The 12,574-nt window shown below is 57.3% G+C and overlaps 1 protein-coding gene and 1 non-coding gene across 3 annotated transcripts; one reads left to right on the top strand and one right to left on the bottom strand.

The window, feature by feature from the left end:
* The first annotated feature begins 380 nt into the window (after positions 1-380).
* Positions 381-462, top strand: TRNAS-GCU. The gene has a single exon. It is a non-coding gene; the product is annotated as a tRNA-Ser (tRNA).
* Positions 463-5,297: 4,835 nt separating this feature from the next.
* On the bottom strand, positions 5,298-12,568 carry SLC29A2 (solute carrier family 29 (equilibrative nucleoside transporter), member 2). Of its 2 annotated transcripts, none has more exons than XM_006771557.2 (12): positions 12,481-12,568; positions 12,143-12,224; positions 10,877-11,037; positions 10,515-10,654; positions 9,988-10,122; positions 9,275-9,372; positions 8,480-8,564; positions 7,804-7,940; positions 7,435-7,540; positions 7,253-7,338; positions 6,283-6,482; positions 5,298-5,623 (listed from the first exon to the last, which is right to left on the bottom strand). In XM_006771557.2, the coding sequence occupies exons 1-12, from the start codon at positions 12,507-12,509 to the stop codon at positions 5,512-5,514; spliced, it is 1,371 nt and encodes a 456-aa protein (XP_006771620.1). In that variant the 5' UTR covers positions 12,510-12,568; the 3' UTR covers positions 5,298-5,511. The 2 variants fall into 2 exon arrangements, with proteins under 2 accessions (XP_006771620.1, XP_006771619.1); XM_006771556.2 differs by having other exon boundaries at positions 5,409-5,623; positions 7,804-7,982.
* Between the last annotated feature and the right edge of the window lie 6 nt (positions 12,569-12,574).

Here is a 12,574-nt window from a genome sequence, read left to right as displayed (position 1 = left end):
AGCGACTGCACTCGCCGCCCGCGCGGCGCGCTTTGCAAACGCTGGCTCTGCCCGAGGCGGCGCCGCTGGGTTCCCAGAAACAAGCACCCACTCCCTCCGGGTCAGTCCGTGATCCCCCCCGGACCGACCGAGTCCTGAAACCTTGACGCGCTCGCCCCGGGCTCAGGGAGGGAAACCGCGGCAGAGCTCAGCTGCAGCTGGGTGATGGATGGTGCGGGCTCGCGGCTGCGGCGGGAGGAAAGGAACACACACAAACCCTTTCTTTCTGCGGTTTCTCCCTCCAGGAGATCCTACCAGGGCTGCGCTGAACAGTGGGTGTAGGAGGGGCTCAGATGGTACGGAGGAGATAAGGGAATTTAGAAAGGTCGGTTTGCGCGTGGGACGAGGTGGCCGAGTGGTTAAGGCGATGGACTGCTAATCCATTGTGCTTTGCACGCGTGGGTTCGAATCCCATCCTCGTCGGTCGCCTTTTACACAGGAGATGGCTCTTTATTTTCTATATCCCGCGGGTCTGGAGCACCACGCTGGGGACACTGTGATCCAACCGGAGCCCCAGTTCACCACGCGTCTCCTCTCGCCTCAGGCTCTGCCTATACCCTGTATCGGAGCCCTCTGGGCGGCGTTGGAGGAGTACTTTTCTTTCTCCTTAAGCAGCGATTCTCAACCTGTGGGTCGCGACCCCTTTGGGGGTCGAACGACCCTTTCACCGGGGTCGCCTAAGACCATCGGAAAACACATATTGAATATATAATTACATATTGTTTTGTGATGAATCACTGCTTTAATTATGTTCAATTTGTAACAATGAAAATACATCCTGCATATCAGATATTTACATGACAATTCATAAGAGTAGCAAAATTACAGTTATGAAGTAGCAACGAAAATAATTTTATGGTTGGGGGTCACCACCACATGAGGAACTGTATGAAAGGGTCGCGGCATTAGGAAGGTTGAGAACCACTGCCTTAGAGGGCCCGGGGCTCGGTGGCACCTTGAAGACCAGAACCAAAATTCTGGCCAATGCCAAATTAGGGGCCTGTTTATTAATCAGAGAAGCACCTCCTAGAATCACCCTTTCCCTGACTACAGTAGTGGAATTCACGCGGGGGTGGTGGTGGTGGTGAGGGTGGTATTTGATCCTTAATTACTACTCTATTCAGCTCAGGGAGACCTTGTATCCGCACACCTTCTTCCTGAACACACACACACACACACACACACACACACACACACTCGCAGAAGGTCTTGAGTATTCAAACACCAGCCTATACAAAGGTGCTTAGTGAGTGTTTGTGACTAATTGAACCGTAGGTTCTTTAGAAGAGGAGAGTCTGGGGGGAAGGGCAGGTGCTTGGACTGATTCATCAATTATAGGTAGTAACTATTTGGCGCTGTGAATCTTGGGAAGGTGCTCGGGACAGGGCAAGGCGTTTCTCCACTGCTCCGCAGGCAGTGGGAGTCAAGGTTGTTGAGCCGAAAAGTGGCCCGGAGCCCTGTATTCCACCGCCCCCAGCACTAACACCTCCGGAGCTGCTCGCCGGGGAACTGTGTGCGGCACCGGGAAGGAGGCCTCGCAGGGGACCGGCATGTCCCTGAAGGTGTTCGTTGGTGACCTGCGCCAGAGGACAAAATGGTGCGCAGAGCCTGTCAGGCCTGGAGACTGGAGGCACAGACGCCAGATCTGAGGCCATTGGGCTTTCTTCGACCTGCTCAGTGTTAAAAACAACAACAACACAATTTAAATTACATTGAGGTTAACTTTGGTGAACCAGGAGATTGGACATAAAACCCACATTTCCAGCTTCTGTTTTGAATTCTGGAAGATCTGGCAACACCAGGCTTTGTTCCCTCAGGTGACAACTGGCCAGAGTGTAAGAGTGACTCCCCCTTTGCAAACAGTCTTTTCTTTGCCAAAGTCTCAACCCCGCCCCTTCCTGCCCACTCGGCCCTTTGAGCATTTGTATTTGTACTCATACAACAGCTATTTTCTGCCTCAATTGGCGGGGGCATCTGCCCACAGTACCCGCCCTCACCCATGGCAATGGCAGCCCACAGCAGGCGCCAATTCTCGTTTTTTGAACCAGTAAATCAGAGGCTTCTGAAGTGTCCCCAGGGGCTCTAGTCTAAGGGGGACTGAAAAGTAGTGACTGGGCTTGGCCATTATCAAGGAAAGCCACATGGAAGGGCTAGAGGAAGGCCGAAAGCCCCTCTTGTGGGGCCTGGCCAGGGTCAGGGGCCGGCTGTGATGGAGTGGGGCAGGAGACATTCGAGGAGCAGTTAAAAACCATTACCAAGGGGTCTGCTTCCCACAGACCTTGCCCTCTGCAGCTCTCCCATCTGGTGGGTCCTGACTTCTAGCTTCTATAATAAATCTGTAATCCAGCAAGAACATGTTTCTCTGAGTGCTGTGAGCTGCTCTAGCAAATTAATTGAACCCCAGGGCAGGGGTGCTGGAGCCTGATTTATAGCCAGTAGGTCAGAGGTACAGGTTACAACCTGGACTTGCCATTGGCATCTGCAGTGGCGCAGTCTTACGGGACTGAGTCCTTAACTTGTGGCATCTGATGCTCTCCCCAGCAGATGGAGTTACAATGTAGGACACTCAGCGTGTGTCAGAGTATGGCCTGGCGAGGGAGGAAAGCCCACTTATCAGCCCTAGCTGGTTTGGTTCAGTGGATAGTTGGCCCGGGGACTGAAGGGTCCCAGGTTCGATTCCCGTCAAGGAAACATGCCTGGGGTTGCAGGCTTGATCCCCAGTAGGCAGCATGCAGGATGCTGGCCAATCAATGATTCTCTCTCATCATTGATGTTTCTATCTCTTTCTCTCCCTTCCTCTCTAAAATCAATAAAAAAGTATTTTAAAACATAAAGGATATATAACAGAGTGTACAAATAATAAAATATACAATATTCTTTAAAAAAAAGAAAAAAGCGATGTGTAGAAATACTATGTATTTGATCTCGAATCCTGAAACTTTACTAAATTCACTTATTACCTCTAATAGTCGTGTGTGTGTATTCTTTAGGGTTTTCTGTATATGTATATATTATATCATCTGTGAATCTGGGTAGTTTTACTCCTTCATTTCCAATTTGGATGTCTACTTCTCTTTCTTGCCAAATTGCTCAGGCTAGAACTTCCAGTGCAACGGTGAAGAGATGAAATGGTAAAAGTGGGGATCCTCTTCTTGTTCCTGATCTTGGCTGGGGGGCTTTCAGTCCTTCACATTGAGTATGACATTAGCGATGGATTTTCCATAAATGCCCTTTATCAGGCTAAGGAAGTTCCCATCCAGTCCTCGTTTGTTGTGTTGGATTTTGTCAGATGCTTTTTCTGCATCAATTGAGATGATCATGTGGTTTCCCCCTTCATGCTATTCAGGTGCCGTGTGGTGTTTACACCGATGTGTTTCTCTATGTTGAACCACCTTGCATTCTGAAAGGCCTGGCTTCGGTTTTAGAACTCTTAACAGGCACTGAACCTCTAAGTTAAGCAGCCCCTGTAGAGGCAAATGCCCTCTTCTCTCCCGTATCCCTCCTCCTCTCTCTACTCCCGTTTAGTCCTCATTGCTAAGGTTATCATTTGTCCCCAACCCACTGCTCCAGCCTCAACCTCTCTTCTCCCTCCCTCACATCCTAGGGGCTTCCTCACCCCATGCCCTGCCGGAAGTCCCCACTGTCCCCTGAATATTCCATGTCCATGCCTTCCACACCCTCTGGTACCTCTGCCTGGGGTGCCCTTCCCCCACTCCAGCCCAGCAAACTCATATTCATCCCTCAAGACCCAGCTGGGGGAATGCTTCCTTTGGGATGCCTGCCCTGACTTCCCAGAAGGCCCAGGGCCTTCACAAACCCCAGGACAAGTTGCATTGTCTCCTATGGCCTTGGGAACACCGACCACTCCTTCTCTGTTTCAGGGTCACCAGACCAGCCAGGGCCTGGCACCATGAATTGTGGTCAAAAGAATGAATCCTCACTTGGGATCTTCCTGTGGCTTGTATGTCAGCTGTCAAGGCCTTATATTGCTTCACTTTCCTCTTTGATATCAAAACCCCCCGCTTCTGAGCAGGGGCCTGGCTCAGCTCCCGCTATAGAACAGCTCCCCAGGGACTGTTCACGGAAGGGAGGAGAGGAAGTGGGCAGCAAGGTCAGTGCCTAAAATGGTAAAAAAAAACCCGTGCTTCTCTCTGGGCTGGGCCTGGTAGGACAGGGGTGTGTGAGCAGGCCGCTCCTCTGTCCCTCAGAACCCGCTGGCTGTCTCTGTAAAGCTCCATTTCTGAGACAGGGAAGCCTGCGATGCAGGGAGCCTGGAAGAGTGATAGTGGTCCATGCAGCCCAGGGCTCTGCCTGGGAGTACAGGGCTCTCTCACAAATCCTTGCCCCTCTCGGGCCTCAGTCATCCCAACTGCCAAATGGGTACAACCATCCCCACCCCACCCAGCTCATCAAAGCCAATAGAGCTGAAAGCACTTGGGAAAGAAAGACTCCGAGACCTCATTATACAAACAGAGAAGGTTGTTATTGGACCCAGGAGCAGCATCAGAAACAGCAGAAAGGGGAAGTAAGTGCTCAGCGCTGCACTTTGAGCCGCTTGAGGGAGAGAAGCAGGAACTGGGCTGGAAGAACAGCACCTACAGGGAGGAGGGGCCCCAGCTCTGCTGCGAATCGGCCACTTACCCCGGGACTCGGTTTCCTCACCTGTACAAAGGGGGAGCACAGTCCCTGCCTGGCTCCCTCCAAGGGCCTCAGTGCGGCTTGTGAGAGAGCAGCGTGAAGAGCTTTGCACACTGTGAAGCACCCCGCACACATGCAGGCTAACCACAGACCTGGGGCCCCGCCCCGCTGGGCTCTGGGGGTGGAGACAGTAAGTGTTGGCAACAAAAACACTGTCTGAGGCCCAGACGGTCCTTTGAGCACCCTCAGATCCCTAACTTCTGTTCTCTCTCCCTGCTCCCCTCAACTCTCCTGGCATCCTCTGTCCTGGAGTCCGAGAGACCTGACCACAGGGTCGCTGAGGCCTGGGGAGAAGAAGAGTTCCTGCCCTGGGCCGGCCCACACTCCCACTCGGAACCTGAGGCTGGGGCCACACCAGCCGCACCCTCGGCGAGGCCCCGCTGTGGCCTCGGATCTCCCTCGATGGCCAGGGTTGTGTCCTGTGACCAACAGATACATGCGCTCCCGGTGCTGGGGCAGGGCCACGACCCTGGGCCCTCGGCCCTCGGCCCCGACCGCCACCTGCTCAGGGAGGGCTTCTGTGCTTCTGGATAGTGTCCGTCTCTGAATGTCGCCTCTACCCTGGGGGAGGGTTGGAATGACCGGTGGTGAGGTCTTCCTCGCAGCACCCCGAGGAAGCCGGGAAGGAAACGGCACCTGCCTCCTCCTGGCACCTCCAGACCAAGGGGCCCCGGCCCAGCAGAGCCTGATCCGGCTCGCCACTCCTCTGCCCTGGGTCTCGGCTGCGAAGGGGCGGCGAGAAGAGAGCGGCTGGGAGAGCCCTCCACGGGGCCTTCAGAGCAGCGCCTTGAAGAGGAAGGAGAGGGAGGCTCCGCAGGACAGCCCCAGGGCCAGGAAGAAGGTCATGAGGGCGCCGGCCACCTCCCTCTCGTGTGGCAGCACCTGCCTAGAACACACAGGGCGGGAGCTCTTAGACAATGCCCTGCCCAACCCGGACCCGCCCCAGTGGCCCTGCCCTCCTTCGGGGACACTGAGTTCTGGTCTGTGCGGACCCAACCTCCAGTCACGGGAATGAGGCCCTTCTCTCCGGACTTGTTTCCCGATCGGTGAAACGGGGGCCCTGGACAAGGACATCTCTAGGCCCCTGGGGCCCAGTATCTAGGATTCTAGATTCTGCTGTCCCTCTCGATAAAACGTCCCCACACTGCCCGCCCCCCTCACCTCTGGATTCTCAACTCCATTGTTCCGACACTAACAGCCTATGAACCCCGCTTAAAGCAAAACTTTAGCTTCCCTTCAACTGAGAACTGGGGAGTATCTGGGCCCAAAGAAATAATAGTCCAACCCGTTTATCTCACAGATGGGGAAACTGAGGCCCAGCGAGGAGGCCCCAGAACCAGTGCCTGGGTGACTTTCCCAGGCAGGAACCTCCCCAGTGGAGTCATCGTCTACCTAGCTCCTGGGCCGACAGGGTGACACCAGTGAGGCCTGGAGGCAGCTGGGGCAGGGCTGGCCAGAGCAGAATGAGCCCCCCCTTGCAGGCTGTCCCCCCTCAAAGAGTTAACCCACCTCCCACCCCCAGGCCCTCCCGGGCCGTCCCCAGACCTGGGCGCCAGGCACATGGTGAGAGACACCAGGTAACCATTGGAAACAGCGAAGACCATCATGAAGGTGATGAAGTAGGCGTCCTGGGGGAAGAGGGTAGGCAGCCGGGACCTCTGGGGCACGTGGCACAGCATAAAGAGCGGAATGAACAGGACGCGAAGGCAGACCAGCAGGGGCAGCAGCCGGCTGTCCTGGTCCGGCTGCGGCAGAAGCGGGGGTCAGGGCAGTCCCTGCGAGCAGGGTCTCTGCTCCAGGGGCACCCCGATAGACTCATGCCTCACTTCCCCTGAGCCGCCCCTACGTGAGCTGGTCAGGACCCAGCTCTTGGGCCTGTGGAGGGCGAGGGGGTGGGCCAAGGCCACCCAGTGTGCAAGGACCGGCCTCTGCCTCTGCCCATCCCCACCTTGTGGTCTCTCCATCACAGAACAGGAAGAGGCCTTAGACAGCATCTTTGGTTTTCAAACTTGGTTCCTCCGAACATCCCTGGGGGTTCAACAGGCCCCTTTGGGGTGGATGGGGCTGCTGAATGGGATTGGAGGCTGGGGATCCAAGCCCCATCCTGCTTGGATCGGAGCAGGTCCTCTTGGATCTACTGTATTTACTGTGTCTCCTTGAGAGATTTCATTTAATGACGCAGCACTTTGGCTCAAAGCTATGCAAACACTAGGACCGTTGTGGCCCCTCTCACGTGGTGCAGAAACCTCCACGCACGTCTCCAAGCACAGAGGGCTGGCCCTGGGCTGGATGCTGGGACACGGGTCAACTGGACAGAGTGTCCGCTTCCAAGGAGCTCCCAGTGCAAGCCCGGGCTTGCATACCTCTCGGAGCCGCTGCTCCCTGCCACTGGTGCCTGTCCATCCCAGGCCCAGACAGTTGGACTGTTGGGAAATGCCCGTTCTGTGCTCTTTCACACCCTCTGCTATCCAGCTGCTTCCTAGAACCTTCAGGCCCCCCGCCCAGGTGTGCTCACCCACATGAAGTACGAGGTCAGGCTCCGGCCCAGGCAGTCCATGATGTTGAAGAGCAGGAAGCAGCAGATGGGGTTGAAGAACTGACCTAGGAGAGAGAGAGGCTCACCCTGGTTCCCACTCCCCTCTTCCTGCTCTCCCCTTCGCTCCCCTGCCCAGCCCTCTTCCGCTTCCCAGCACTCACTCCACTTCCCAGGGCTGGTGGAGCTGGTCACCATGGCTGTGATGGCGGGGAAGACAGACAGGGTGACTGTGAAGACCAACACAAGGTACAGCGCTGTCAGCCAGATCTGGGAGCCGGAGGCAGGGGTGTGAGCGGGGGGGGGCAGGCCTGGGGCCTAACGCTCAGCCCCTCCCTCCTGCCACAGCCCTGGCCCAGGAGCAGGACACCCGGGGCCTGGCTCTGCTGTGTCCGCGACCCACTGACCCTGCCACCTTGGGGTGGACCAGGTGAATACTAAGGTCCCGTTCCATTCTGAGTCTCTGGGGAGGGCCAGAGAGAGCGGCGTCTCTTCCCCAGGGGTGGCGGTCGGGGGTTGTATCCAAGGCAAACCTTTCGGAAGACAATGAAAACGGAAGGTTTTCCTGGCTTCTGGGTTTCTTCAGGCTCCTGCTCTGGCTCCTTCTCAGGGTCAAGTTCCAGAGTCAGGGCTGCCTTCTGAGGGCTGTTGGGAATCCCGTTCTTCTCATCTGGGGCAAGAGGAACGGCTGGGTCATGCCTGTGAACCTTACCTATGAGGGGAGATTCCCAGCATTTAAAACAAGTGACCCTCCTTCAGCCCAGGGTTCAGGCAAAGAGAACTAACAACCGAAATAGGCTTGGCTACTATTTATTAAGCACACGCATGTGCTGGGTAGATGAAGCACCTTGAAGGGACTATCTCACTGCCATGGCTCTATAAGGAAGGACATGGAGGCTCAGGGGGGTTCAGTGACTTGCCTGAGGCCACACAGCTTGGATGTTGTGAAGCTGGAACTCACACTCAGATGCATTCGGATCCAGAACTTGCATGCCCGAAGTGCTACTGCCTCCCCCTTACGGAGGAGGACTCTGAGGCCCAAAGGGCAAAGGGATGACTTCATTCATGATTTTTTTTTCTGCCTCTGCTCATACAAGGCTACTACTAGCGGGGAGGGCTCTAGTTGGAGACAGAAAGCACGTCTTTCCCTGGGGAGGGGCCTCTAGCTTCCTCTGGGCCTCCCCCTGCCCAGCAGGGCCCAGGGCTCACCAGACCGGAGGAGTTCAGCTTTGGTCTCCAGCTCCTGACCTTGTGCCAGCGATGGTTTCCTGGCCAGGTAGTAGCGGGCCAGCTCCTGCAGAAGGCAAGCGTTGGTCCTGCCGGGCTTGGTTGAGGTGTCTGGATCCCTCCACACCCCGTTGGCTTAGAGGCTGTGTGGGGTGCGGCTACAGTGTTTGGACAGTTTCAAGCCTCGGACTGAGGAGAGGGGACAGTCCTCTCGTTGCCACGTGCAAGTCCCAGCTTGGAGGGCAGAGCCCTCCCAGCACAATTATAGCCAACAGCTCGTGTTGTGAGCTCGAACCTATGGTCCGAACACATGGCCCCACGCGCCTGAGTGACAGAGTTCAGGTGCATGTAGTTGAGTGGGACTGAAACCCACGAGAATGTTGTAAACAACGTGATCATGCCCTTACTTTGCCTTGCGCATCTGCTATAAAATAAAGACACGGCTGTGGGTGCTGGCGCTGTCCATCAGAGGGGCAGCGTCCCACCGAGACCCAGCTCATTCTCTTGTCTGTCTTTTCTTAATCCTTCGCTGCCCCCTCTTAGGGTCACTGAGCCAGGCTGAGCTGACGTGGCACATAAGGTGCCCTGGGGCTGAGGATGCCATGGCCGTGCCGGCTCCCCACAGGCTGGGGTCCCCTAGTGGCTGACTCCGTTGGGGATCAGGACTGGGGCTAGGTCCCCTCCACCTCCCTTGGTGTCTCTTGGGGCGTCAGGCTCAGGTCAGGGCTGTATCTGAGATGCTCTGAAGTGCAGCCTCGACTTCAATGCCAGGCTCACCATGTAGGGCAGGCTCAGGTAACACACGATGGACACGAAGATGCCCACGCAGGGTGTGATGAAGTACCCCAGGGCCGAGGTCTGGGCATCCACGCCGCCTGTTAGGAAACTCCAGCTGCAGCGGGAGGTGGCTGGTCCCACTGGCTCCCACAGGGAGAACAACTCAGGTCCCACTTCCTATTATGACCGTCTCAGATTCACCTCCCGGCCTCTGCCACGCCTCTCACAACCAACGCAGGAATCTGGTCAGGGCCCCAGCCCAGCCCTTCACCTCTCTCACTCGCACTGTGCTGTTTGTTTGTTTTTGAGCACCTACTATGTGCTCATTATTACTGCATGCTCCTTACAATCCGATGATGGAACCGTAATAACCATGTTGGTGAGGAAACTGACACAGGTTAGGTGCTTCGTCCAATGCCCCGCCACTAGGGAGCAGAGGAACGGTGATTTGAACACAAATCTATCTGAATCCCAAACCTGTTCCTCCTTGCCCCAACCTCACCTGCAGCGACATGTCACTGTTGGCCTAAGGAATCCTGCCCCTGGCTCCCAGTCAACCCAATCCTCACCCAGTCACTCCCTCACTGTAGAACCCAAACCCCATCCCCAGCTCCCCACCACCTCTGTCTCCACCCAGATCCCAGAGCATTGCACTCCTGGCACACTCTCCCAACCCCCCAGAATCCCATTTTTTTTCACCCAAGTCTACTCACTGGCCATGGACATGAGCATGGCAAGAGCAGCAAAGATCCCAGCCAGGCCCTGGCCGCTGAGGAAGAGGGTGCTGTAGGTGGAGGGCATGGTGCCCAGCTGTCCAAAGAGGCTGCCCTGCAGAACTGCACAGAAGGCTGTGGAGGCACAAGAATGGAGACTGCGGCTCAGCTAGGTGGGCCTCAGGGGCTCCCTGGGCGGGGGGTGTCACAGGACACACTGTGGACTCTGGATGAGGTTGGTAGGCATCCCCTGGGGGTAACAACCCCCATTCACTCCTCTTTGGAGGTGCAGCCATACACTTGCAGGTCTAGGGGTCAGGAGGCCAGCTCTTAGAGCAGCGGGGGCCTGTCAGTGACTTTTCCTCTCCCCCGGGCCTGTTTCTCATCAGGGATCTGGGTGCTGCTGCTGCTGCTGCCTTCCCTTTTTGGATACATTGGGCCCTTTTAGTTACAAAAAGGAGGCTGGGCTGAAGTCCTGGAGGGGGGGGGGCCTGGGCAGGGAGGTGGGTAGGGGCAGTGGTCCTCACAGTTGATGAACCAGACAGAGGCCATGGTGATGGAGAAGAAGGGTCCGGGTGTCATGTCCACCTTGACCAACGCCGCCGTGAGGGCAAAGAGCAGGAGGATGACCAGCAGGCTGCCCAGGATCCGCACCGTCTCAGGGATGCTGCTCATAAGGGGGGCAGAGAGGGCATCAGCTGGACCAGGTCAGGCCGAGGGAGGTGGCAGGAGGTTCAGCCCAGGGCTGGGCAGGGGGTGGGGGAAGATGCAGGGAGTGTGGAGGAAGGAAGGGAGGTCTTCCCTGGGCCCAGATGGAGCTGCCTCAGCAGGGGTGGGGCAGGGACAACAGAGGATGGCCTGGGAGGGAGTCCGGAGGCCGGCCGCTCACCACTGGTACAGGAAGGAGTTGAGGAGCGTGAAGAGCAGCAGGGGCAGCTGGGACAGCAGCGTCACCCAGTTGTTGAAGTTGAAGGTGTCTGCAGGGCCAGTGTGGTTGGTGCTCAAGGTCACAATCGTGCTGTTGGCCCCCGCCAGCCGCCCCTGGAAGTACTGCCAGGGGTCCGGGAGAGGGGGGACAGGGTCACCCTACAGCACACCCTCAGGAACCACCCGGCCTCCCCGCTGCCAGCCCCGTCTTGGGATGGTTCGGTTAATTTCTGTGGGGACTGTCTGTCTGTCCTTGTCCTGTTCCCAGAACCTGGCACAGATGGAGCTCAGTGAATGTGCACTGAATCGAACGGCTGAGATCTGGAACAGAGCCGAGCCCTAAGAACCCCCAACGGGGCCTTGCTGCATCTCCAGATCACCCCTCTCCACCAGTGTCCTGGCTCCCGCCCCCACCGCCGCTCCGGCAGCAGCTTCTAGGTTCCTGAGTACTCACTGAGCGCTACAGTAAGCCAGGCTCTGGCCTACGTGCTGACCAACCATATTCTCTCTGGAACGCACACCCTGCTTAACCCCCACCCCCTTCCCAGTGCCCATGGCTCCCTGGCCTGCAGGGCAAAGCCTCGGTGTTTGGAAACAGCATTTGGGGCCTACAGAACCAGAGCCCAGCCTCCCTTTGTGCCCCATCTCTTGCTCTGCTCCCTCCCCTGGAGACCCAAGCCTGGGAGGCCAGGGTCACGTTTCGTTACATTATTAATAGCTCCCTTGCTTTCTAGACCAGAGGCGAATTCAGTTTGGGGTCTGCAGGGCCCAGCACAGAGCCGGCACCGAGGAGCGTCTAGAAAGCTGTACTGAACGTATATGAACAACCCAGTCCCAGAGAGAACAGCTACATTCCTGCCTTTCCTGGCGAGAACTCAGCTCTGTGAGGATGCAGCCTTCCTCTGCTGTTTCCTCCAGTGCCCCCGGTGCCAAGACCAGGGCGTGGCCCACAGTAGGTGCACATTTACTCTCTGTTGGATGAATGACTGTAACCCGTACTGTGGGTGCCGTTTTGGAGTGACGAGCACAGGACCCCCTGGGCCGGTGGCCATGCCCCTCTTGGATCGGGCAGCCCCGAAAGCTTGACCTTCCTAGCCAGAGGGGCACCTCCTCTCTCAGGGGCTCCACGCTTCAGCGGGCACCCGGGCACAATGAGGAGTCCAAGGCGGCGTCGCAGGGACAGAGGGCGGTTGTGGCCGTGGGGCTGTCACTCCGCCGCGAGTCTCACCGGGATGGCCGTGATGAAAAAGTTCCAGGGAAGGAGCGTGCCCAGCCCAAGGATAAAGAAGCTGACCCCGACCAGGTGGTAGCTGTGGGGATCAGTCAGAAGGTCACCCCGAGGACTCAGCTCCTCGGGCGCCCCTCCCGTCCCCCACTCCTCCCCCATCCTCGCTGCGGAGCGGACTACAGCCCCCATCACCCTGGCGCAGGCCGCGGAGGGAGGCGGCTAACGGGAATTGTAGTTCCATTCGCTCGGCTCTGCGCCTTAGCGCGCCCAAGGAAGCGGGTCTGCGCCGCCCACCGCCACCGGATTTCCGTGCACACCCCACTGGATCCCCAACTTGCCTGTCCTGCGGGATGTCTCCTCGCGCCATGGCCGCCCCGCGCGATGCTCCCGGGGGTAGAGAGGTGGGATGCCGCACCTGCACCTGCGCGTGGC

The sequence above is a fragment of the Myotis davidii genome, unplaced genomic scaffold, assembly GCF_000327345.1.
Source record: "Myotis davidii unplaced genomic scaffold, ASM32734v1 scaffold425, whole genome shotgun sequence".
Lineage (NCBI taxonomy): Eukaryota > Metazoa > Chordata > Mammalia > Chiroptera > Vespertilionidae > Myotis > Myotis davidii.
The sequence above is the reverse complement of the archived record's forward strand: the minus strand, read 5'-3'. Positions and strand labels throughout refer to the sequence as shown.